Genomic DNA, 27,627 nt, shown 5'->3' with positions numbered 1-27,627 from the left:
TAATAATAATATATTATAATCTTTCGTAAATCGAAAAAAAAAATGTTAAATAAAAGTTTAGGCCGGCGGACAGATGGCGTAGCGGATGAACACGCACGTGCGGCAGCTTTTGGCGCTGAAACTCGTATCACCGACAGAGTAAATAATGTTATCGTTTCGAGATAAGAGCGCCGTTTTGGCTCGAAGAGAGGTTATGTCCGTCCACCGTCGACTGCCGCGCACGTCGTAGTTAATCCGTACGATTTGCCGCCGATTACCGACACAGCACGTCCGTCTCGGACTGACCATTATTACTATTATTTTCACAGTTTCTCATTAATAATAATAATAATAATATATAATCGCGATGTGGATAACAGACAGGTTCTCAATGTTTGCCTTTCCGACAGATAACGCAGAGGACACGACTTCGACGTCATAAGCCCTAACGTTTAACGTTCGCAGCCGCCGAGACGTTATTTTTATCGATTTATCTCGCCGAGGAATTAAATAATATCTCCGCGACAACAATAATCGTACGAGTCGACGTCGTAATATCGTTTTAACGTCGAAAGCCACTGCACAGCCACCACCTTCCGTCGAGTCTCGTGACCGGCGGCGGCGACGACGACGACGACGACGACGTCGGTTGAACTTGACCGGTGGCCGCCGACGGGAAAAGTGAACGTTTTTTTTTTTCGGCGAACGACTGTGGCGGCGACGACGGCGGTGGCGGTCGTAAAAGTAGGTCAGAGTATATTAGTACGAGTTCCGCGCGAGCCGGTGGTAGCAATAAAATCACTTCTCAGTCCGCCGCGGTCGATCATATTCGTTGATTGTGCACGCTGACGCTATCGTTTCATTTCGTCCGTTCGCCTTTTTTTTTCTCCCTTTTTCGTTCACCACTCGTCCGGCCGGCCCGCGCGACGACAACAATATATATATATATATAATATTGTGTGTGTGTGTGTGTGTTGTGTGTGTCCGTTTTCTACACATATTATATAACGTTATTATTATCATTACAGTCGCACGGTTTTACGCATTCGATTGTTGTTGTGTCTGCCCTGCCGACTGTTATTGGTGCCGAGATCGCTTCTCCGCGCCGCAGTCGACCCACAGCCGTCCGCGTCCGCAGACCGCCTCACTGCGTCAGACGCGCACCCGCACGCGGCCAGAACGGACGTCGCCAGACCACCTGTTGTCGCCGTCGTATACAGTACACAGTCGCGGTCCAGTCGTGAGGCAGAGCCGTCGTACACACGTCCTCCTGCCACAGAGGTTTGTCGGTCCACCGGTGGTCGGCCTATGTTTTCTAAGAACAGTAGACACTACGATCTCGTCGAACGGTCCAAAATGAGTGAGTCAACTACCCAGCATTGTCTATCGGCACGCTTACACATCTAGATGTCCCCCAGTTTGCCCGGTTGTGGTTTTAATTCTATTTTCTCGCCCCTCACCTCCAAGTCTCCGTTTAAATACGTTTTCCAACTACTTGATTGCCTACCTGCCCAATAATAAATAGTTCATAATACCTAACTATTAATTCCCGTGGGCACTGTACGACTTGTGTATGATATTACATTTTTAATTTGGCGCTTTGGTAATATTGCACTGTTGGAGCTTTTATTAAGATTCTAGTATTAATATTTTAAAGTTTTAAAAATCAATTCAAATCTCCAATACAGTTATTTAATGATTTATTTAAATAATCAATTGAAGTAAGTACCTATGTAATTAAAATATTTTTAACATGTGGACATATTTTATAACCATTTCAAACACTTACTTACTTGTGAATTTACATTCATTTTTCATTCAAATTTATTAAAATTAAAATGATTAACTAATAAGTAATTGTTTTTGTTTTGTATCTATTTTAAAGTTTTTATGCAAGTTTTAAAATTCCAAATTTTAATATACCTATAAGTGATTACAGGTACTTAATTATACTACTTAATATTGCATATTATTGATATTGATTTTCTATTTTCGTTTTTTATCCAATTAAATGAAATATTGTATTACTTTTTGCCATAAAACTGAAAGAACACCATTTTCAATAGAAAGGTAAAAATTAATTACATAAACAATTAATATAGTAAATATTTACCTAGGTACATATTCTAGTTAAAATTAAAAAATATTGTAAATATGTTATAAAATAATAATTTTAATTTTAATTGTTTTCTTATTAAATTATTGTTATTATTTTTTTAAATTTCCAATTATAATCTAGTATTTTAATTGGTTTAATTGTTATCTTAAGAGTTTTTATGATGAAAAATTGTGTCACAGTAAAAGTGATGTATTAAGTACTTATATAAATTAATAAGCTCTGAGTATTTTGTTTGACATAGTGTAGTAATTATGATATTCACAATAGCAAATTATTATAAATGTTATTTAATTGTAAGACAAAATTATTGCCTTTTTTTTAATTTAGATATTTCAATTATTATTAATACTTTTTAATAAGTATGAGGATTGAATATTTTTATTTATTATTTATTATGTTAAAGGAAATTTTAAATATCTAGATTAATTTTTGTTCATGTTTGTCAATTTATAATTTTGTCATCAGGTACCTAGTGATAACAAATAAATAGATTGTTTGAATTACATTTAATTGGAAAATTAAGTGTCTCAGCTCATAAAGGTAATGTTATCTATTCATTTTTTGTAACAATTTTATGATCAATATCTAAATGTCAGTATGTAATTGAAAGCTTTTGATTGATAATATTATTATTTCAATTCATATCTGATAACTTTTTAAATTACTTAGTTAATTTACAAAAAAAAATTTTATGTGTTCTATATTTTATTGGAACAAAAATAAAATAATAATAATAAATTACAAAACACACCATATTACTGATGACAATTAGGCGAATGGTTAAATTATATAAAATGTTGCATTAGTTATATTAAATCCATAAAGAATATTTATCAAACCTAGGTAGTATTTTTTTAAATAATTTACTTATTTTTTTTTTAAATTTAACTAAAAATGATTTGTATGAATGTTTATCTTATGTGTTGATAGTACATATTTTTGAATACACAAGTAATTTTTTGCATTTTTATCAATTTTATTTTTGTAATTTGTTTATGATGCACTTAGTATTTAATAAAAATGTACCTAAAAGTACTGAATAGAAATTATTTTAACTCATAAATATAAAGTCAACACAATGAAAAATTCAGATGACCTTCAAAATGCATGATTATTTAAGACATACATTATTAGTTTTAGATGCACTATTTTCATTCAGAATAATAAAAATGTATAGTTTAGGTTTAATGATGTTGCTTATTTTCATTACACTTTTTTCAAATATCTATTGAAATAATATACCCCTATAATTATATTTGTTCATTTGCTTGTATACATTTTTTTTTATATATAATTTTATTGATTAGCGATTTTCGTTTAGTAATTATCAAAGTAATATTAGGTAGTTACATTATACATAATATTCATTATGATAATCTATTAAATGCAATAAAGTATACATACACATCCATTAGAAATTTAAATGTTATTTTTTAGATATTGAAAAATAAAATAAGATTACTTTTTAATAACCTTTAGCTTATGAGTATTACTCATACTTTTTTTATTACAGAACACTTAACTTATTACAAACAAATTTTCCAAGCTCTAAAAATCAAACATTGTATGAATACAATATTTCATACTTAATATATTTTGTATTTTATTAAGTCAATTTAAAAACAAAGTTACTCGAAAGTTCTTAGTCATAATTCTATAGTAAAACTATTGCTTTAATAAATATCAAAGAAATAATATTTAAATGTACCACACACTCGTAGACGCCAATCACTCGCGTTTTAAGGGGTTTTATGTAGGCAATTTAAATTACATTATTTTATTATAAAATTTAAAAAGACGTTTTAGAGCAAAAGTTCTCTTTTTCATCATAAACGATGACAATTTGGTTTTTTACTTGGAACTATATTTTTCTCTGTTCTCTCATATTCTATTAAATTATATTTTTTATATGTAAGGTGTTTTTTAAAGATTTATTCTATAATATTTTACTTTTTTGATAACAGTTTGTAATATAATAAGTACATCAACATTTTTTCCCTATAATATTATCTGTTATATTAAATAACTCATTAGTTACCATGTGTTATCTTTATAATATGGTCATTTTATTTTTTCCAAATTAGAGTAAAGTTTAACTTTGTTGGTAGGTACATAACTACTTTTAACATTATAATACATATTACATATATCTAATATATTATAAACTTAAGATTTATAATTATAGTAATAAGTATTGGCACAGTTTAGTTATTTTTATCAAAAGATTAATAACAAATAGAGATTTTAAAAATATATTTGTGCTTAATTAATTTTGCATCTATTTGTTATCATTCAATACATATATTGATTATATAAATTATCCCATATTTTTCTATAACATTTATTTGTTTTAAAATTTGGATAGTTCAATGAAATATTTAATTTAGTTACAACTGTTTTATAATTTAGTTATTAGGTTATGTATAATAATATTCATCTTACATGCTGTTTTTCATTATTACTTTTTAAATGTTTGTTTTATTGAAATCATCTACAATTTTGATATGAAAAATATAATTATTTATTTAATTAGGTACATATCTAATTCAGTGGAGCATATTTAGCAACATACTTCATGTTCTCTTAAACAAAATTAATAATTAATGCCAGTTGTTAAATTACTTATTATTTATGTGTTGATGTGTCAAAAATATTAATAAATGTGGATTAGTAGTAAATTTAAAGTTAGTAAAGTAATAATGTTCATAGTTATATAAAAGTATTAAAAACTTATTAATAATGAAAATTGAAATAGTAATACTGCTACAAAATATTAACAATAACAATATTAATGTAAACAAATTTTTAGCTTTTGCTTGTTGATTAATTATTATATTAATATATAATAACAATTATATCTATTGAAATAACATATTTATTTTAATTATGGTAATTAATTTTAGAATTTGAAAGTAAATTATTTGGTTTGTGTCTTTTTTCAAGATACTTATCATTTAGTTAACTATTTAATATTATATGTATAAACAATTTTGATTTTTTTTTTTGTTATTAATTTTAATTTTATTTTCCCATTAATTAGATACTCTAGAAGAAGCTCTTCGTCTAATAAGGACGTCCTTAAACTCCCCTCAAATGGACGTCGAGGGGGCTCATTATGATCAGAACATCACTCACCTGATTGTTGTGATGGGTGCTTCGGTAAATTATTTATCTAGATTTATATGGATTTGAAAATAATTATAATATTTAATTCAATTCAATTTTACAGGGTGATTTAGCAAAAAAGAAGATCTACCCAACCCTTTGGATGTTGTTCCGCGATAAATTAATTCCAGATAAGACATTCATCTATGGATATTCCAGATCGAAATTAACTATGGAACAATTGATAAGCAACGTTTCTCCATATTTAAAAGTAGGATAAAGTAACATTCTTTCTTTATTACTGTTTATAAAATAACTTATTTACCATTTAATTGATTTATATGAATTTTTTTATTTTGTAGTGCAACGAAAATGAAAAAGAACGGCTTGCTGAGTTTTGGTCTTATAATTTTTACATTGCTGGGTCATATGACAGTTCTGCTGACTACCGCTCTCTGAATGTAAAACTTTCCAAGCATGAGATTGCTGGCATTTCTAATAGATTGTTCTACTTGGCTATACCTCCCTCATTATTTGAAGTGACCACCACTCATATTCATGAAACATGCATGGACCATAAGTATGTGAATCTACTAATTTATCTAAAACCTCTCAATAATTAAATACATTATAATGAATATAATTTATTTTCAGAGGATGGACTCGTGTTATTATCGAAAAGCCTTTTGGTCGGGATGCTGCTAGTTCATTGGAACTTAGTGACCATTTGGCTAAGTTATTTAGTGAAGATCAAGTATACCGTATTGATCATTATTTGGGCAAAGAGATGGTTCAAAATCTCATGACACTTAGGTAAAGTAAATTCTAAGAAAACATTTAAAACATTTGTCTCAATGCGAATGTATAAATAATAAATTGTATTTCTCAGGTTTGGAAATAGAATATTGAATACTGGATGGAACAGAGACAACATTGCACAGGTGCAAATCACTTTCAAAGAACCATTTGGTACCGAAGGTCGTGGTGGATATTTTGACAGTTTTGGTATTATCCGTGACGTAATGCAAAATCATTTACTACAGATTCTCAGCTTGGTAGCCATGGAGAAACCAGCTACCATACATCCTGATGATGTTCGAAATGAAAAAGTTAGATATCTTAAAACTGTATTAGTTAATGGTTATGTATTTTTGTTATCTAATGATACATGTTTTATATTTTAGGTCAAAGTACTTAAATGTATACCAAAAGTGGAAATGTCTGATGTGGTTTTGGGACAATATGTTGGTAATACCGAAGCTACAGAAGAACACAAGAAATTTGGGTACTCTGACGATAAGACTGTACCAAGTGGATCAAAAACAGCCACATTTGCATCAGCCGTGTTGAAAATCAATAATGAACGATGGGATGGTGTACCTTTTATACTGAAATGTGGAAAAGGTATGTGTTTGTCAGATTTGTTTTATAAGTGTCATTTTTTATTTTATTTTGTTTTGAATGTTTCTTAGATTAGTTTATACTATTGTTGAATTTTTCTACCGCCTATTTAATAATTTTCAGGGAAACTTAACATAATTTGGGCAACATTATATTTGGTTCATCTTCGGAGAGTTAATTGAATTTGACATGCTCTGTTGATATGGATGGTTTACCATCTGATTTCTTTAATATAATATTTTTAATATTATTATTATTTTACTTTTGATGTAGCGTTGAACGAACGCAAAGCTGAAATTCGAATTCAATATCATGATGTCCCCGGTGACATTTTTGGAGGAGTGTTGAAGAGAAACGAACTTGTCATTCGCGTCCAACCTGATGAAGCTGTATACATTAAGATGATGACTAAACGACCTGGTATTGGATTTGAAATGGAAGAAACTGAATTGGATTTAACCTATAATAGTCGTTATAAGGCAAGTTAATTATTGTTCTTCCGATAAACATTTATTATGTTACATATAATACTTATATATTTTTTTTTTATTAGAATGTCAAGTTACCTGATGCTTATGAACGATTAATATTAGATGTCTTTTGTGGTTCTCAAATGCACTTTGTGCGTGCTGATGAGCTTTCTGAGGCTTGGAGAATATTCACTCCTCTTCTCCATGAAATTGAATCAAATCAACCTGAACCAACACCTTACGAGTATGATGATTATTCATTTAAACTGTAGTCTGTAGAGTTTTATTTAATGTGTGGTTTTTATTTATTAAATAGATACGGTACTCGTGGACCTGCTAAAGCTGATGATCTTTCTCTTGCAAACAACTTCAAGTATTATGGATCTTACAAATGGGTGAAACCTCATTCTTAGTTCATTTTAAATATTGTTTTTCATTTGGAACAATATAATTTATATTATATTTTTAATTACCGAACATAATATGTACTTATGTAATTGCCTATAAAAATAATTTATTTAAAGATCTGCCATATAAATTATTTTAAAACATTCCGGTTACTCACTTGAAATAACCCTTTATAAATTATCATTTGAATTTCCTTTTTTTCTTTTTTCTTTTTTTTTTTTTTTTACTTATTTTATATTGGTTTTTCATATGTTATAAAATTGTTTTGTTTTTGTTTTGTTTATCAAAAAAAAAAAAAAATAATAATTTATAATTTATTTTAAATTCTGCTTGATTATTTTAATCAACCATAGTTTAGTAAACTTCATTGTTTTTATGTTATAATTTTAAATTTTAGCAATAACATGACTTAAATTAACAGAAATGCTCATGTTAAATTACTTACCTCAGGAGTATTGTTCAACAATATATTGTTTAGAAAGTCAAATAACATCTACTCAATATTATTTGTATGTACAAATACAAATATAATAAACTACTGCAGGGTTCTTAGGATTAATATAACAATACAAATGTATTGTATATTTTTCAATCCGCCTTTCTTAAATAACACTTATTGTTACAATCGAAATAATGTTATGTTTTCTAGGTTTATTTCAATCACAGGGTAAATGTCCATTATTAAAGTAATTTGATTTTGACTAGATATAACAATTTAATTATGATAAATAAAATGTTTACAGTAGAATATTATCTATATTTTAAAATTTAAATTATAAAATTGTCTTGAATTTCTTATATATGGCTGGTGTATGTTAATAATTTAAAATAATAAAAAAAGCCATTGAAACTATAGTGTTCATGATTTCTAATATTTAAGTACCTACAATACTCTTTGTGTATGTCTTGCATATCAATCATATTCGGCACCCACAGTTATGCTGATATCCTGACCAATGGTTTGCGTTTCATGGTACCAAATGTTTGTATCCAGTACAACTGTAAGAAAATTGAACAATTATAAATTTATAATAATATAAAAATGCATACAATATTAACAAATCAATTTTTAAAATTATTATGTATATGAATGTAACGGACTAGATCCAAAATATTTCAAATCATTATTTTTTTTTTTACCTTTAAGATCAATAAGCTATGGTGAATTACACATACTTTACCATATTCAATTTTAATTTATGAATTATATGACAAAATATTTAGGCTATTTAAGAAGTTCATTTTAAACTTTTAAGAACCTTAAAATTAAAATTTTTTTAAAAAAATTATGTGTATAATCATTATATTTGTATTAATTTTTGGCAAATAAAATTTTAAAAATTTTAAATTATTCTTATACAACATAGTGTAGTAACATGAATTCAATTATTATCATTTTTTTTTAACAACAAGATGCGAAATCATGTCTAATTTACCACCGCTTTTAGCTGTTTTTATACTTATACAAACAAAAATAAATTTTATTTTTACGACTTATTATTGTGCGTGTGCGTGAGGAAAAGTTATATTCTACAAAATGCGATAACGGATTACACGCACTAATGTTCATTTATTATACTCGCACAGATATATTATATTAATACATTATACATGTTACACGAATTGCCAAATATTACTCTTTTTAATATAGTAGGTATAATAAGCGTTAGGCTTCTTAAACTTAGTTGCCTATGTTGTGTTTGTCCTTCGATCATATATTACATGGATTGGGGCCACGTCCCGATATTTGAACCGCATGCAAGCGACGAGTGTCTTGTTTTGATTAATTATCTTTGCTTGCACGAGTATATTCGTCGTATATTTATTTTATAAATAAAAACGTGGAATTAATTTTTAAATGTAAATCCCATATTTTTTTAAACATCATGACATATAATACATGGCACTGCCATATTCTAGCACGTAAAAAATTCCAAATTTTACTTCGATCTATTATGGTAAAAATAAATATTAACACGTTGCAATAATTCGTAACACACAAACAGTAATACTGTTTATATTTTCTACATTAGCTCTCTTTAAATTATTTTCGATACTTGACATTAGTTTGTTATTTGATAAATTCTATAGAAAAGTTTCGTACAAACAATTATTTCGATACTAGTGTTGCAGTAAACCTATTGTACCTACTGCAGTTTTTGATATAAATTTAACTTATTATGTTCAAAAAATTATTTTCAATAATCATTTTAATGTTGTATAATAAACATAAGTAAATTCGATTTATTTATTCAAACGAATCTAAATGAGACAGCACTCGTTGCTAATAATATGTCCTTTAAATTGTTTACACATAGGCGAGATAGATTATGGCTCCATTCATAGTATAATAATATGATCTAAGCGTTTGTCAAATTAATGATCAATTTATTTTACCCAGCGTGATAAGCCATACCTACCGTGTAGCGTATTTATTTAAATTGTATTTAAGAACGTTAGGTACATAATGTAATATGACATTTGCATTGGAAAACCAAAACGAGCCATACCTATGCTAGCGGTTAACTAATAGTGATGGCTGATAATAACAACTATGATCAGCTTAATCGTTCATTTCTATGTATATTACTACAAATCATATCCAGTAACGAGTACCTACCACGTCGTTTCAACTTAGGCCGGATAACTAATATTATTATTTTTATTTTTCGATGACTGAAGTCCAGCAACGCGAAATAATAACTTAAAACTACCATTTGTCTATCACCCTGTTCCACGTAGTCGTTTTCAGGATTTTTTTGTTGTTCACCAATTTATGTAATAATATTGTATTGGATAAAACGAGTGCACTTGGTCATCAATAACCATCAAACTACACGGTAAAGTATGTGAATATTTATAACTATTTAGTATTTGGTAGGCCTATATTGTGTTAACCGTAGTTATTTACGATTTATATCGGTTCATCGAGTTAACTTAACCTAAGTTCGAATAATATGATAATAATATGACGTATGAATAGTATGTACCCACATACAGTCAACTTATACTTCACATTAATAAATTATTTGTGAGTCATATATTATTATAATTCGATCATAAAACATTTTCGTTCAAAATCGCTCATGGTTACAATAAATTATAACGGTGCGTTTACCTATAGTTATTATCGGTAGTCGAAAAGTGCATTGGTATTTCTTGAATAAAAATTATTATTATTACCAGTATCGGTTTATAGATTTTAGAAAGTTAATCTCCTCGTTCTAGAACAACAATATCTTATACTGATTCGACGATTATTTCTGATTGTGCGAAAACAAGCAATAGGAATTTCGTAGTTTAGCATATTGTATTATAGGTAAGTGTATAAGTATAATATTAAAAATGAATCTTTTATCATAGAACATAGAGTTAAATACGGAAACGCGATTCATTAAATAGTTAGTGTCAAGAAAGTAGCAACATGGTTATAAAAATCTTTTAACATTCAAAGTATAAAATTGAAATTTATTTATTATTATTATTTTTTTAATTACTTACCTATTTTAGTGCTTTTTTAATTGGTTTTTCAAATAACTGAAAACATAAAGTGTTTAACTATTATATACCTACTGCTACTGTATAGGTATTATATACCTGCATCTGCTTTAAGTAAATGTCAACTAAGCTGAGTTATACATTTCCATATTTTAAGTATAAAAATAATATTTTATAAAAGCAATAAGTATTATAATTTATTCAAATATAGATACCTATTTAGTATTTTAACAACCTACGTCCTACTGTATACTTGTAAGTTGCAATAAAGAGTGATATGTGAATTGAATGTACTAAAATACCATGAAATAGCGTTGAAAATTATGCAAAGTAAATTCACAATCATGTTTATAGCTTAGAAGGTTAAGTATTAAAAATGAATGTACAGGTATATAAACTTATTTAATATTTACAAACAAATGTAGATTTATACCAAATTTGGTAAGTTTTATGAAAAAATAAACTTTTTTGTTCAAATACCTATATTGTCTATATAAGTATATTATACATTGATATAAAACACTAAATCTGTCATTCCCGTTATAAACATACATTTTAAAATTAATTAAAAACATTGAAGTAAGTGTTAAAATAAAAAGTTTAAAATGTGCAATATGAAATTATTTATTTTTAAATTTAGATTTTAAAATTACTTATTACACTTATATTTAATCAAATTTATAAAACAAAATTTCGAATTCTAATGCTTAACGATCAAATGTATAGCTTTGCTTAGGTGCTTATTAAATAATAATAAGATATATAATACGAGTGTCGAGTAAGTCTATTCTTCTAGGTAAGTACCTATTATACAGGTATGAATGTATGATGACTGATGAGCATCGCGACTCGTTAATAAAATCGCATTTTGTAATGCTCTATAAAACTCGGAATTGCGTTGTTATAAACTCATACCCAAGTGGCCAAGTATACCTATCCGACTACCCATCTGTACATAGACATCGAACATCGTAACGTTGAACCGCTTCACATAGATGCACATGATTTCTAGACTCCCACAAAAAATAGGTTTAAGTATATATAGTATATAATAAGTCATAACTCATAATACGTTGTCGTTCGCGTTAGACAAAAGAAAATTTCCTTTCACGCGTTATAAGTACCACAGACGTGTTTAAGACATAAACGCTAATTTTTCGGCAAGCATGTCTATAAATAATTATTATAACAAATAAGATACATTTAAAAAATATATACCTATTTAGTTATTATTTTTCAAAAAAAAATATTGAAAGTTGCAGTGTTGATAATTATTACGGCCTACACAGTTATATTATATTTAGTGTGAAGTATGTCTCTGACGATAGTCAACAAAGAGGAAACTTCTTTATAACTGGGTTAAGATAATTTTTTTCATATTAATTTTAAACTTGATCGGAGTTAAATACTATATTGTTATTATTTAACTAAAATTATATTAAAATGTATCTATAACTCGACGTTCTCAGCACCTTATTAATTAATTCAAGTTAAATTTCTTCATTAACTACTTCATATAATAGCTAGTCACAAAGTATACTTATTTATATTATAAAGGCATCACAACCGTGCTTATTTCTCGTGACAGATATATATTATATATAGTTATTGTACTACAAATCTAAAAATACAGCCTTAAAAGTTTGGTGTGAAATTGTCTGTATAAAATTGTACTGTTTATTATGTGCACTTCATATATTATATGAATCGATTTTTATTGGTAAGTAATAGAATGAGACCCCCTCTAGGATTTTCGTCCAAGCTCAACATATGTAGCCATTAGGTAACTAGTACTACCTACTACCTATAATAATGCATCACTTGTACTTTCCACTCACCGACAAAATATGACAATACTAATGAATAACAATATCTATTTTAGGTATTTAAGTGAACAATATACGAAGTAAGCACTCACTCGTCGAACCAGGTTCCATGAACACTTCGAACATTCGTTTACATTTGAAAAAACACTCGGCCGGTGTACGTAACGTCCATTTTTTGTATCCACTTATTTGCGTTTGCCACGACGGAAATGCCACTTTGTCGATCTATGGATTAAAAATCCATGCCATTTCCGTCACAATTATTGTGTTTTTCAATTTATGAAAAGATAAAAAAATTGTTAAGTTAATTTTATTTTAGATATAGACCAGGTTATGTGAATGACTTTACAATCATACATATATTTTGTCACAAAAAACGAGTAGGTACAAAAAAAATAAATTAGGAAAAAACTGGAATTTTCAAGAAAACTAGATTTTGATAAATTCAATTTGATTTTTTTGAGTAATTAAATAGAATCGTAAATACATTTTCACTAACTGTTTGTACAAACATTTTCTACACGTGTACCTATCTTACTATTTTCAAAATATCTTGACAATTTTTGAACTATTTTAGAGATTTCACATGAGTTTTTTTTTCTATAAATTTTGATAAAAGTTATGATCTTGGTAAGTTATAAAGTGTTGAATACAATTCAACATTAATACAACATGAATTTTACATATCTTATTTACACTGAAAAAAAAAGTTGAACGTAAATCTACTACATTTTTTTAAGAGAGGTATCTGAAGTTAAATTTTTGATTTAACATATGAAAATTACGAACATTTAAAAATGTTTTGTAGTTAAAAAATTCATAAAATGTTCATAACTGAATATATAACAAGATTCTAAATATATTATTTTAAAAATATTTAAACTAATTTAAAGGTATGAATACACATTTTTTTATGTTAATTTTAAAGTTGATAAACATACTCAGTCTTGATCAAAAGGTTTGGAAATGTATACGAGATCTTTCATACAAGTGGTTCTTAAGTAATTTAAAAATATTAAAAATACATAAATACGTAGTTTTTTGATACACATACGAAGTTCGATTTTTGATAGAATTTGTCAATATCATGAAAATTTACAAATTTATTATCATGCTAAAATTTCTAAAATATTTAATCTAATTTTATTTATAAAAGATTGGAAATTTGATGAAGATTCCTCATACAAAGTTCATACTGAAACCATAGTTTATTGTTTATTAGTGGGCAACTATAATAAGTAATCAGAAACAGTTCGGTTATTTACAGTCGTTACAGGAAAATTAAATATGAAAAAATATAAGGTATGATGGGGAAGGGTAACTGCCCGCTTCACCATCTTCAAAAATTTCTTTGCTGATTAATATAATATAAACGACTAATTATATTGTTCGATAGATGTACACAGGTCATATATAAATAAATTTTATCGTCACTTACGTGCATCGGTGCTCCGTGACCGGGTGTGCCCATAAAAATCCATAGAGTTTGCTTTCTGTCTGACAGCTTGGGTAAGAAACTTGGTAGAGTTATATGTTCTTTCAGACGATTTATTGATTTACGTTCACAATTGCTCCTGAAGCCATAACAAAATGAACGAGTGATTTTGAGTTCTTATTAAAATATAATATTAATATACAATATATATATTATAATATATTATACGATGTATCCAGACCGCATCTATAATTATAACTATAGCGATTTTAAAGGATTGTAAGCTATTTATCAAAAATGTCAGTCAAATTATAGAAGGGGGGACATATCACTCATATACAATATTTATTTATAAAACTTACGTTTGAATAGACAAATAAATTGACATAATCAGACTCCTTATAATATACATTATTTTAACGTTTTCGTTAATTTATTGTAAGTAGGTACCTAAGTACTTAATACTCATAAACATATTATACATTTACAATAAACTATATTTATATATAATATAATTTCCATAACAGAAAAATTTAAAACTTCTTACTGACTACATACATATTTTTAATTTAATAGTAAAATATTAATGTTTCTATTTTTTAATAATAAATAACCTTAATTTTTAAAAAATATTGCTCAATGAACTTGTGAATACTTCTAATATTTTGAATTTTAATGGTCATACTTACTAGACTTTACACAAAACTTACTCACATTTAAAAATTTCAAAAAATGTTTAACGATTATAAACTTAATTTTACTTAAAAAAAATACGACGTGTAAGAGATATACTAAAAACTTAGAAGTGTAGAATTGGAGCCAGTGTATGACACTCGTATTACCACACTAACCTAAGAGTATTAGGTATAGGTACATAAAATATAACTTACTCCAAATCTAATTGAATAAATTTATGAAAATAATTTAGATAAGTAGGTAGTTAGTAGTTACCGTTAATCGTTATTCAAATTTTAAATTCCTCCTAAATGAGTTATCAAACCATATTGTGTAATTTAATTATTATTGTTTATAACTTCATAAGTATAATAAAAAAATTAAAATTAAAAACATTATTAATAATTCCAAGTAGGCAGTATGTCTATATATTATATAGATAACCCTTCTCTTCCTCCTCAAAAAAAAAAAAACTGTAAAAATGTGGAACATATAAAATTTTAAATCCAAAGTGGTCATTTTTTTTTTTTTTTTTTAATCTAATCGTTTAGTATATGATAAAAGTAAAATAATCTATATAATCATATAAGTTTTTTTTTAAATAATTATAGTTTAATTATCTTATCTTTTACCTATATTAGTACCTATACTACCCAGTACAAAGTACCCGACGTACCATCCGATGTACCACGGTTCATATCCAGGCGTCATCATGGCCCGTTCGTTGTCCATGTTCAGAGCTTCCTCGAGTGAGTTGAATTCGGTTTTGTACGGGAAAAACTGGCACGGTGTTAGAAGTTTGGAATCGGACAAGTTTTTGAAAAGTCGAAATCCAAAATTAGCCGATCGCTTGGTATTAGAGTCGTCGACAACCACTACTGGCCGTCCAGTGTACGCGTAGCTACGAAAAAAATTTACTATTTAATAGTCTCATCGTTAAAAACACACGCAAAGATATATGACATCCTGCCATCTTGGAGTATCTGAAATCCATAGATTAAATTTATAAAATTAACACTTTTTCAGTTTTGGGACAAGTTTCTACAAAAAATATTGTGACTGTAATGGAAACAACAAATAAACTTTAAAATTTAGATCGTGAGGTACTTGAGAGGACGCGCGGCAGTCCCTATTGAAATATCATTATCGGTACCTATGTATACTTGATAAAGTTTTCAAAAATGTGCATTATTGATTTTGTGAAAATTATATTTAATTATTTTATTTGGTCGAAAACTTGTTTTATGTAAAAATTTCCGTTTTTCGTTACTTTTTTTATTTTTCTCGATTTTTTGAAAACTGTTGGAAAATGTTTACTTTTGACCTCTATAATGCACCAAGGATATTCACTTTGCCATCGGAAACCACCCTCGAAGTTTGAAATTGAAGCATTATTTCAACAAGTTATACATGCTGTACACAGATACAAAAAAAAAACACATCATTGTAAAATCAATACATTCATCACTTCGTTCAGAATCTAAAAAACAGGTAGGTATTTGAGTCTTTCCAGTCGTTGTAAGAAAAACAATCCTGATAGGTGACGATGTGTCTGCATCTGTTTTTAAATATATTTTATAATTTATTTATATTACTATTAATTATTTGTATTTATAATTATTAATATGATAGATTGCTTTTTTTTTTTTTTTTTAGCAAAAATATGGTAGGTATATATTAAGTTATTATTATTATTATTATTATTATTATACCTGTAATTTTTATTAACTTACTAGTAAACGTGTAGATTTCAGATAAGATTATATAGGCTCAAGGTATAATTATATAATAAATATCTTAATATTTAAATATTTCGAAAATCTCGCCGTGTATTCAAATAAATTAATTCAATAGTATACCTACGTAATGTTTAAAAGTTTCAATATAACTAAAATTATTATTTTCCATTTACATATAAAATTTTACCAACACAAAACTCGAAACCCTTATAAAATTGTTTATATATTATATTTTCGATATTTTTAAATTGGTATAAAATAATATATAAGTGTATACTATAATGATAATAATGATAATACAAGTGTTTATATAAGTTAATAAGTTGTAAATAACCTCTACTGTTAATAGTTGTATTACATTTTCAAACTCAATTACAGAGAAAAAAATTTAAGTAGATTTGACATTACCTAATCATTTGACAGAATATCAAATGTAGTTTAGAAATAAAAGCATTTTAAAGAATAAATAGCTTAAAACTAATATAAATATTTACAAACCTCACTGTATATACTTATATAAAATGATAATTATATCTATATTTGTACAATTTAAATGTTATATTATGTTTCTATCTAAAAAAATTATTTTTTTAATTTCGAAAAGGTAAAAATTGTTAGAGGAAAAAAATATTTATAAATAAATTAAAAAGAGGCAAAACTATACTTAAAATAATAGAAAAATATTATTTTTAAGATACAAAACATTAAATGTTGATTAATTTAACTTACTGTTTTTCAAAATTTTCGACTGATAGGTTGAATACCTTCTCAATAGCGTCTAATCCTTGGCAGTAGGAACAATCAATTGGCGGCCGTAGAACATCTTCAAAGAAATCCGATAACTTCAGTGCACACTATGGTTAAAATATCAGATCATAAGCTATGTTTTCATTATTACATTGATTTTAAGTGAATAACATATAATTATTAATACATAAATTAATAAATATTTATTAAAATCAATATTTAATAATATGGTTTAAGTTGGTAAAATTAAATTAATTTTTATATTTATAATTATGGAAATATTAAAAGGACATTTATTGTTGTCAACATTTTGTTTTACTTAGACACCTACCATTATTATAGTATTAGAACGCAGTAAATAATTATTTTTTAAAATGAAATTTTTTTATTATTATTTATATAATCAGTTCACATAAATAACAAAAATAATCTTTGATATGACTTAAAATTCATATAGATATAGTACGCATGTATAATTATTATTAGATACACGTGAAAGTGAAATTTCTAGAAATTTCTAATTGATTTACATTATAATTATTAAATATGTTTATTATTTTGGTACCTAGGTATTATCTTAAACAGATAATTAAAAAAAAATATATTTAATTTCAAAGACCTACAATTCTTATACAAAAAATTAAAACACTATTTCTACCTGTCGATAAAAAGTTATTGTTAAACTATTTCATATCCCATGAAGGGCATGAAGTATTTTAAGACATGAATTCATTTTATTATGCTATAAAAATTGCTAATAAAGTATTAATTATAGTCAAAAATTATCTAATTGTATATTATTTACTGCATATAATTTAAAAAAATAATTTTATAGTGCTTTTACATCTACCAGCTTTAATTTTTTTTTTATAACCCACGAAATATTACTATTACTATTGTAATTGTCTTTGTTGTTTTTAGTTCTCGAATTTAAAGCTTGATTATTGCAAACAATTTAAATTTACTACTAAACTAGTACCTACAATTATTGTGTTTTTCTATTTTGAAATAATATTATGAAAAACGTTACGTATAGTAAAATGTTTTAGCTCAATATGATTTTTATAATGTGATACATTCTGATTCTACTTACAATGTATGTAGAACCAGAGAGTTAGAATACATTTAAATACTTTCATATTATATTAATACGATGACATATAAAACTGAATAAAATATGTCACATGATAATATTTATAACTGATACTAAGAATTTTGAGTTGTTTTCAGGTTGACATAACATAATAATAATCTGATGTCCTTTCGTGTGTTTTACGACACTTTCTTCTGCTACAGTGATTTTAATGAAACCCTCAAAACACAATTTACTGCTATAGCACCAATAACAATACCAAACACTGTTGACGTGGTTTTTATCAAGTGTGCTGCCTGACTGAACAAACAATAAACAATATTATAGACGATTAATGGTTAGGTACCTAAAACAGTGAAATACCATACACATACAAATTATACTAATTTTTTATGCTTAATGAAATATAAGTATACATATATAATATTATATATACATATAGTATAAGTTAGATAAGTACTGAATAGTGCAAACACTGATTTGCTGTTTTGAAAATGTATTTTGAAAAACTATATACTTTTAAAGTCTATAGTCTATACTCTATATCACTCGAATGAAGTCATACATAAAACTTAAAGTAATATCTGTATATTTTTTATTCACAATGGAATATGTATAATAGGTATACGAGTATTCGAATAATTTTAACTAAGAACATTAAGTACATTTGTTTTTCAAATTTAACTTTTTTTCCTTTGCTTGCAATTATGCAAAATATGTGGCGCCTTATTTCTCATAAGTTCTTACAAGATATTAAATAATAAATATACATAAACATGGGCACAATATTATTTTTTAAGCGTTTGAAGTTAAAATTGACTGTTTATCGCTTAAAATGGGTTTTCACATAATGATAAATCATAGGTATCTTTGAATTAAATACATTATACCTAAACTACAAAAGTTTTCTTAGACCTCGTTTTTAAAACAATGGCAGTAAACACAAGTATAGTTCGCATGGAAAATGTGGATTACAAAAGAATTAAATAACTTATGGTTTATTTTGTATTCGACTTTCTGTAAGTGGAATTTGAATAACTTTTTAAGGGAGCTAAAGCTCTACTATAAGCCTCTGATTTAAGTTATGTACAAAATATAAATATATAAATTAGTTTTCAAATCTCAATTCAAACATCTGGAAGATTATTTTTGATCTCTATCTCAGACGTGTGTTAAATATAATATCTTTTTCATATATTGCTGTTTTATTTTTCAACCCAACAAAATAATAAAAAACTAATTTTTTTTACAAATGGTTTTACGACTATGGAAAAATACGATCTAGCTAAAAAATTTAAATCCTTATTTTAAAACTGGAATAGTACCTATATAGCAATTATTTTAAGGATTATCTATACAAATATACACATATCCGTAAGTAAAACTAATGTGATAACTGATAAGTATTTGTAGGGTTAAACATTTCTCGACCAATTAGAAAATATTATAATCTTACCTATTATTATTTACGGAGAACGCGCAATGATCATTATAGTAAAAATTAGGTTAGAAACGTGTGAAATGACCGTTTGCTGTGCCGGCCGTACCTATACAATTTAATCTGTTTAATTATAATTACGAGTGTGGCCAGCTGTAGTAGTTCAATTATTATTATAGTACTAATGGTTATACCGAGCCGTGAACTTTCGAAGGTACGCATATTGTTTTGGCGAAAGAAGGAATAAAACAATAGTTTAATAACAATAATACACAAGAAAATTCATGGGCGGATGATCAGACATAACCTACGCATTATAATGTCTGTTTTTTTTTTTTTTATAATATTATAGGTACGCAGTATGCACTTCAAATGGTCGAATGAACTTAACTGAAATTAGGTATATAAAAGAAAATGTTTAATATGAACGAAGGATAAACAATCTACATGCGTGCAGCAGTAGGTATAATATTAATATTATATCTAGACATTATGACGAAAAATTGTGTTCATCGATTAATCAACAAGTCACTTGTATAAATACAACTAATATTTCATTATGTTCATACAATTCTAAAATATTTTTGGTAAAAGTAAAAGAAAACATTTTCATCCAAGTCCTTAAAATAATATGGTCGATTTAAATAATTTGCATGAAATGCGACAACTATGCAGTCCAACGTACACTTTGTTATGAATACGTATAATTTTTAGTTATCTCAGTTACATGATATGATATAAGAACAAAAAAAAACACACAGGGTGATCCATTTTCTACACTTATTATTTCAACAAATTTTTACTTATTTTTTTTTTAATATTTCATGTTACATTTTTTTTTTAAAAAAAGTTATATTTTTACAATATTTAAGTTATTTTTAAATACTTATTTTTTTTTGATAAAATGTTGTAGACTGGAACAAACCTCATGGATAATCACTCTATACATATTACTGCATATGTGTGATCACTCATGTTGATACTTATTATTTTAATTTTATTAACCATTAATGTATTTAACAAAACGTATTTTATTCTTTTCTAATTATTCTTTGTTCTACGAAATGTAATAAAAATCAAACAAATTACAAAGTTTCTTGGAAAAAAATAACCACAAAGAAGTTAAGAAACTATCATTAATAATTATTGTTACCATTGCACCAGACAATATTTATTTAAACTCTAAAATAACATAATTTTAGGTATTATTATCGATTATAAATACTATGGTATTTATAATCAATGGTATTATGTAATAATTATAAATTTACGATCAACTTTGATTTTGACTATTCATATAAATGTCATTAAAATGTTCATAAATGTGATGGAACCTACTTACTACTTAATAATCTAACGACAATTAAACAATTAAATTTAACATAACACATATACCTATTATGGTCTGATTTAGGTATTTATTTTGTAATTTATATCGGTATTGTTTATCAGTATAAGTTTATTAAAAATTTTAATTAATGATAGGTACCTAGTATTGAATTTTAGAGATTATGAATACAATTCAAATGTTTTTCGGAGATGAGATTTCTTGCTCTGTTAAGTATAGATCCGTTTTTTAATGTTACTTTGCAGTGTAGCTAAAAATCCGAAGACTATGCACTTCATGGTTTATTATTTTATAGGGCACATTTAAACTAAATTCCATACACAATTTATTAGAAATATATTTTTTACAAAACAAGTTAAGATTAACAAGATTTTGTTTTATTATCAGATTCCTACTTAAGAGGTACCTTTACGTATTTACTTAGGTTAAAAGACTTACATTTTTTTTGTTATCCATAGCATGTTCAAATTATGTATGTAGTACCAGAAAGGGAGTTTAGCAAATAATTATATTTACTAGGTAGAAAGTAGAATTTTGAAGGGACTGCAGTCCCCAAATTGTGATTATTCACCACTTATTACTTAATAAATTACTTTGTCGCTATTAATATTATATACTATATATGTCTATATATTATCCAAACACTATCATTTAACAACGCTTTTTGTCTCGCTAGATTATTATTTTTTTTTGAATTGATAGGTACCTACTTATGTTAAATTTAAAAACTTATATACTATTTATATTATACCTACTACATAGTTTATACATTTTTCTAAATAACGATAATTATTTAATGTCTAAAATAAAACTATAGTTTTAAACTTATACGTCTATAATATGATAGCATTAAAATAATTTGAATTACTTAATGTGATACATTTTATAAACATTACATAAATGAAGGAATTCATAGTGAATCATAAACCCATTTAACGGAACATGTATAAACGCAGTAATTATTAGTAGACTAATACTACCATCTAATTATCTGTCATTCTAACTAAACTGATAATTTGTAAAATAATTATTCAGCTTACATAATCATACGAAATAACGAAATCAATAAATAAATTTAACCATTACTTCCATTACTTAAACATTTATAAATTTTACATCATTGTAAAGAAGCTGCTATAATATTTAGGTATAACAATTTATCATAATTCAAATAACTTAACAGTAGGTCAATAAACCGTTTATAAAGTAATAAAACATCTTTTTAATAATCGAATTAATAAAAAAAGAATGTTTATTTATTTTTAATCTATTATGTAACATTGATAATAAATACTAGTATATTAATTATACTATTAAATTTAATATTATGTCGTGAACTGCAAACGGCATTCAGTTACAATAATAATAATTAATACAATCTATTTATATACAATATATATTATACTTGCTTGTTTACAATAAATATATTAACATAATACGTATAGAATACATTTTATTTTGAAAAAACATATTATCACAATTTGATAGAGACAGATATTAGTTATTCAGAAAATCGGCATCTATAAAGATAATTAGTTTTTACCGAAACATCGAATTACACTAATATTTTAGTCGAATTATTGCACTCGGGTTAAAAGTAGGTAACGTTAAAAGAAAAACCAAACTAAAAGCTATTTTTCGAACACATCTCTGCTTTTAGACAGGGTAGTTTTATATACATATAACATTATGTCATAAACTCATAACACACGTTCTTATAATTTTTATAAAAAATAATTTATTTAATAATATATACATTAGTACACGAATCATATAAAATTAAAAAGTATAAAAAAAATTAGTATGCCAATCATGGCATTTTAAACGATAAGGGAAATTAGTATTTAAATTAACATTATTTTAAAAATCTGATCAACCTGATTGTAATTCGAACATAAATTTTTTTTTATCCTAAGTGCAATTCGACTATTTATTCTAGGTAAAAAGTTCAATTCGGCTATATCCTTAATATAAATAAAATTACTAAGCTCTTGTATGGCGTATGTATCTGCTATTGGAATTCGAAATTTAACTCGTTATTTATAATAGGCGCATCAATTGTCCCAACATCTAAATCATTTAAAAATGTATCACTAACGTCTTCCATACGACTCTCAAGTATTTTGGGTGATTAATAAAATAATTGTAGTATTTTATACTACCAAGAAAAACATTTTTGACCCACCTTCGTATAATACCGTTAATTATTTTAATTATTATAAAATACGTAATATTAAAAAATATCAATAATCTTAAGTAATTAGCTCGGCCTCTAATAATTTAGGCTCAACACTGTGCAATTAACATTTGACGTTGGCGACCTAAATTCACGTAAAACGCTAACCTATATAGGTCTTAAAGTATATTATTGTGTTTTCTCCTGTCATATTTTTTCTCACTCATATTGCTTAATATAAAGGTATATGCTATTTTATAATTTTCAGCCAAAAATATTTGTCGTGTAAATTCATCGTGATCCGGGTATCTCAACAGGACAACAAACAAGGCCACGGTTCAGGAGGAGAAAAAAATAATGGAACTATATACGACTTAGTCAGGATATTTCTATTAACACGAATAACACGACACTACATACAGCGCGTTATACCCATGACTATGACAAACGGTGGGAAAATAACCGAAACTGGTTACAGACGCACCAACAATAACACTCAGCAGTTGACATTATAATATATGTGTAGGTGCCATTATTTTCGCCGGTTCACACAGTATCGTACCGCACATAAAAATATACAATACCTAATCAATTGATTACGATGACCCGAAGAAGCGTTTTTCCATCGTTTACTTCGCTTAAGGATTTTATTGTTTTAGTATTTGCCTATATTATATTTTATGACTATTAAAAAAAAAAAAATAAATATAAACGTCGACTAGGTACAATCAAGGGCGTCCGCAAAAATTTGTCGACATGGTGGATCGTGAAAATATTTGATTTCAATATATTAGTGTGACATTGCTGTTAACCATACACCGCTCATAATATGATATTAAACATTATGTTTCTACAACTGAGATGAATCATTTAATTGATCGATATACGGTACATTTTAAATGTATTTTTCTAAATGAAGTCATACGTCATTATTTATAGGTATTATGTTAGTCGTTACTTAGATGATTTATATACATATATATTATATTATTCACTCGACTTTCGAAACTTTATTATATTATACGACTGCAATTACTAACTTCCAAATAGTTATAAACTTATAACGAAATAATATACAAAGATACGATAGTCAGTAGACTTATCTGGAAAAGTTTGAGATAATGAAATATTGATACTCCGGAACGCCAATTTATTTATTTATTTGCCAACCTCAATGTTTAAATTAGAAATACTTTTGAAGACATTTTTGTTTTTAGAAATAATTTCCCATGTATAATGTAAATATATAATATTAGACAGCAAATAACGACTGATAAAATCCAATTGAAAGACGCAATAATAAAAACATTAATAATAAAAAAAATACAGCAAAATCACTGTAACTCGATACCTATAATAACAACATAAAGTTAAGAGTCATTAAATAAATAATTATCAAATTGAGTTATCTAGATTACTTGACTATCAAAAAAAAAAAAAAAATAGTTATAAACTTATAAATAATTACAAAATAGGACAATTGCATAATCTTACCATGATAAGCAAGGAACACAGACCATCGGTATTATAGTTGAACACATAATTTTTTACAATCAAAAATATTTAATTGCACGCTACTCCTCAAAAATCCAACCAAATCATAAGAAGCATTCAACAAGCACAACACTGAGAGTATATTTTAATATATATTTTTTAATATATCTAATATAAACCTAGATAAAAACAATTTTAATTTAAATTTTAAACCAATAATAAAATAATTATTTAAAGTTATATAAGCTAAAAATTCATTATTGGAACTATTACTACGAGTACATCGAAAAAAAATATTGTTCTACTTATACAATAGTCAATAATAATAATAATAATATAATAGGTACGTTGTTGTAACTATTTATTATAGAATGACATACATATATTATAATATTATCATCTTTTCGAAAAAAAAAAATTAAGTTTTTAAAAATATTTTCTCATATAATTTATAAAGAATATATATATTTTAATATTTATAATTAATTTTGTTTAAAAAAACAAAATTTTCATAGAAAAATTTTTTCTAATATTTTATCATTTTTTTTCACGATAATACTTAATAGTTAATACCGTGATTTTTAAAGTATAAAAATCAAATTTTTGAAGAGTAGTTTGTTAGTTATTAAAATTTACTTAGATACTTTTAATTAATAAACTACTTATATAAAAATTTGATCTATTTCCAAAAAAATTGTTTTGTAAATTGTAACGACTTGAAATTATGTAAAAATGTTTTCTGAAATAATGAATGTTTTGCATTAAATGACTCCAACAATTATTAGTAACGAGCGATTCAATATACCTAATAATGTCCCTCGACGATTTTGTATAATATGTTGTAGCTAATCGTGTATTGGGCGTAAATTATACTCTCGTTGATCAGTATGCTAATTTTATGTGTAGAAATCAACACAGTGAAAATATTTAGATTAAAATGAAATGAAACGGCTGATATAAAGTTATAATGCATGCTAGTATAATATATTGCATACTATAGCTATAATAGGGATCGAACATTGGCAGAGGCGTTATATCTCATAAGTGACGACTGACGGATTTCTTTTTGGTATTTTTATGGGTAGTAGAAATAGTTCCTATAGCAGATTTCTCCCAGAATAGGATAAAAAAAAAAAAATAAATGAAAATAAAAACAAAAACAAAGAGGAGATATTATTTATTCTGCGAGCCATCTAACAACACAGTTTTCGTGCACGGTCCGGCGGTCTTCATACTTGCATGACCTATGAATATCATAGTATAATATAATGGCAGGTAGGTACTCGGTTAAACATAATTTCTACAACGAATGAAACAAATGTGGTACACGACGTTAATGCATATAAATGTACGTACTTACATATTATATATATATATATATATATGCATCTGTTTTTAAAAACGCATGATGAGATATAAAGAGTATTTATACGCACATCCGTTTATAATACATGCCCGTAATATGGATTATGGACCATTCAAATTCTAAATACCCACAAAACTCTCAAAATTGCTCAATTCGTTGTTCAAAATATAATCGTCCAGTTCATCTTGGTCCTCGGCTAACGCGTCATAACAGATAATGGCTTGTCAAAATATTACGATCGTTTTTTCAACATAATATAATTTTTGGACCACCAATTTTTAGAAATCTCAACGGTTGTCAATATGGCCAAGACGAACTGGACAAGTTATACATATTACATGGCTATACTCGTAATTGTATCATTACTGGGACCTCGGGAGCTTTAAGTCTCTAGCATTGATAATGACGGAAACTGTAAAACACAAATACCTATACACAAAATGGCACGTTGTTGATTGTATAATAATATATTGTAATATGTACGTGTCACACGTATTTGATAATATCGCGTTTTTCGCAAGAAACAATATCCGTGTTAAAAACAATATACGCTCGCGGGTAGCATAAAGCGCCTATTATATTATATTATATATACCTACCTGTCAAAAAATGTTTTTGAATCTCGAAACTAACGAAGAATTAATAAATATTAAACTATTGTAAAAACTTTGTACGTACTATACGAATAATCGAAAACGAATAACGAATAGAGTATTTCTAAATTGTATAATATTTATTGTGGTTTTTAATTTTTATCTCCTACGTAGCGTATTTTTTCTTTTATTATTTTTTTTTCAGCGAACACACCAATACTATTATCATTACACGCAGACACCTACCTGTTGATCGGCAGCAGACTGAAACATCGTCGACAGCCAGTGTTGACATACGGCGGCCGCGTGTTCCAAGTCGACATTCGTAACGGCACAGGCGACCACAGCCGCAGACAGGACTGTCAACGCGATACGCGACTGTCCGCCGGGCGACGACGCGACCGGAATCGTCCTCCGACGACAGCCCGCGGTCAGCTTCCGCCTGTCCGCCGCGTCCGACATCCCTTCCACGACCATTTCGGCGTCTCGTTTACACGACTTTGGAGCGACAGTCGCCGTTTCCTTCATCGCACTCCCTTCCGGTCGGTGGCTAGACGATGATTGCCCTCGCGGGGTCCCTTGTCGCCCGTTGACCACCCTTCCGACGAATCGTGCCGATCGCGGACGACGGTGGCCGACGAGTCAGGCTAAAAAACCTCGACTGACGATACATGCGATGAACATCGCGACACCACGCGCGTGTAAGGTGGTCGACGG

At 27.1% G+C, this 27,627-nt stretch overlaps 2 protein-coding genes across 5 annotated transcripts; one reads left to right on the top strand and one right to left on the bottom strand.

Moving 5' to 3' along the window:
• Positions 1-242: 242 nt before the first annotated feature.
• Positions 243-8,333, top strand: LOC114125017 (glucose-6-phosphate 1-dehydrogenase). Of its 4 annotated transcripts, XM_050208089.1 has the most exons (12): positions 243-723; positions 1,008-1,339; positions 2,564-2,638; positions 5,139-5,257; positions 5,328-5,474; positions 5,566-5,783; positions 5,858-6,016; positions 6,093-6,312; positions 6,388-6,607; positions 6,878-7,083; positions 7,158-7,318; positions 7,391-8,333. In XM_050208089.1, exons 4-12 carry the CDS (start codon positions 5,192-5,194, stop codon positions 7,485-7,487), a joined length of 1,494 nt encoding a protein of 497 aa, XP_050064046.1. In that variant the 5' UTR covers positions 243-723; positions 1,008-1,339; positions 2,564-2,638; positions 5,139-5,191; the 3' UTR covers positions 7,488-8,333. The 4 variants fall into 4 exon arrangements, with proteins under 4 accessions (XP_050064046.1, XP_027844290.2, XP_050064045.1 ...); XM_027988489.2 differs by lacking the exon at positions 2,564-2,638; XM_050208088.1 differs by lacking the exon at positions 2,564-2,638 and having other exon boundaries at positions 243-727.
• On the bottom strand, positions 8,333-27,577 carry LOC114125007 (uncharacterized). The gene is made up of 6 exons (XM_027988478.2): positions 27,157-27,577; positions 17,385-17,509; positions 15,593-15,817; positions 14,245-14,380; positions 12,899-13,031; positions 8,333-8,481 (listed from the first exon to the last, which is right to left on the bottom strand). Exons 1-6 carry the CDS (start codon positions 27,436-27,438, stop codon positions 8,396-8,398), a joined length of 987 nt encoding a protein of 328 aa, XP_027844279.1. The 5' UTR covers positions 27,439-27,577; the 3' UTR covers positions 8,333-8,395.
• Between the last annotated feature and the right edge of the window lie 50 nt (positions 27,578-27,627).

The sequence above is a fragment of the Aphis gossypii genome, chromosome X (assembly GCF_020184175.1).
Source record: "Aphis gossypii isolate Hap1 chromosome X, ASM2018417v2, whole genome shotgun sequence".
Taxonomy (NCBI): Eukaryota; Metazoa; Arthropoda; class Insecta; order Hemiptera; family Aphididae; genus Aphis; species Aphis gossypii.
The sequence above is the reverse complement of the archived record's forward strand: the minus strand, read 5'-3'. Positions and strand labels throughout refer to the sequence as shown.

What these genes read in the sequence shown, in the direction of transcription:
- LOC114125017 (XM_027988489.2), top strand. Translation starts at nt 1,288, where the DNA reads ATGTTTTCTAAGAACAGTAGACACTACGATCTCGTCGAACGGTCCAAA. An exon ending in ACGTTTCTCCATATTTAAAA is followed by an intron (nt 5,475 to 5,565) that starts GTAGGATAAAGT and finishes TTTATTTTGTAG; the next exon opens with TGCAACGAAAATGAAAAAGA. An exon ending in CCTATAATAGTCGTTATAAG is followed by an intron (nt 7,084 to 7,157) that starts GCAAGTTAATTA and finishes TTTTTTTATTAG; the next exon opens with AATGTCAAGTTACCTGATGC.
- LOC114125007 (XM_027988478.2), bottom strand. Translation starts at nt 27,438, where the DNA reads ATGAAGGAAACGGCGACTGTCGCTCCAAAGTCGTGTAAACGAGACGCC. An exon ending in AGTCTGCTGCCGATCAACAG is followed by an intron (nt 17,510 to 27,156) that starts GTAGGTGTCTGC and finishes TTTTAACCATAG; the next exon opens with TGTGCACTGAAGTTATCGGA. An exon ending in GTCACGGAGCACCGATGCAC is followed by an intron (nt 13,032 to 14,244) that starts GTAAGTGACGAT and finishes TTTAATCCATAG; the next exon opens with ATCGACAAAGTGGCATTTCC.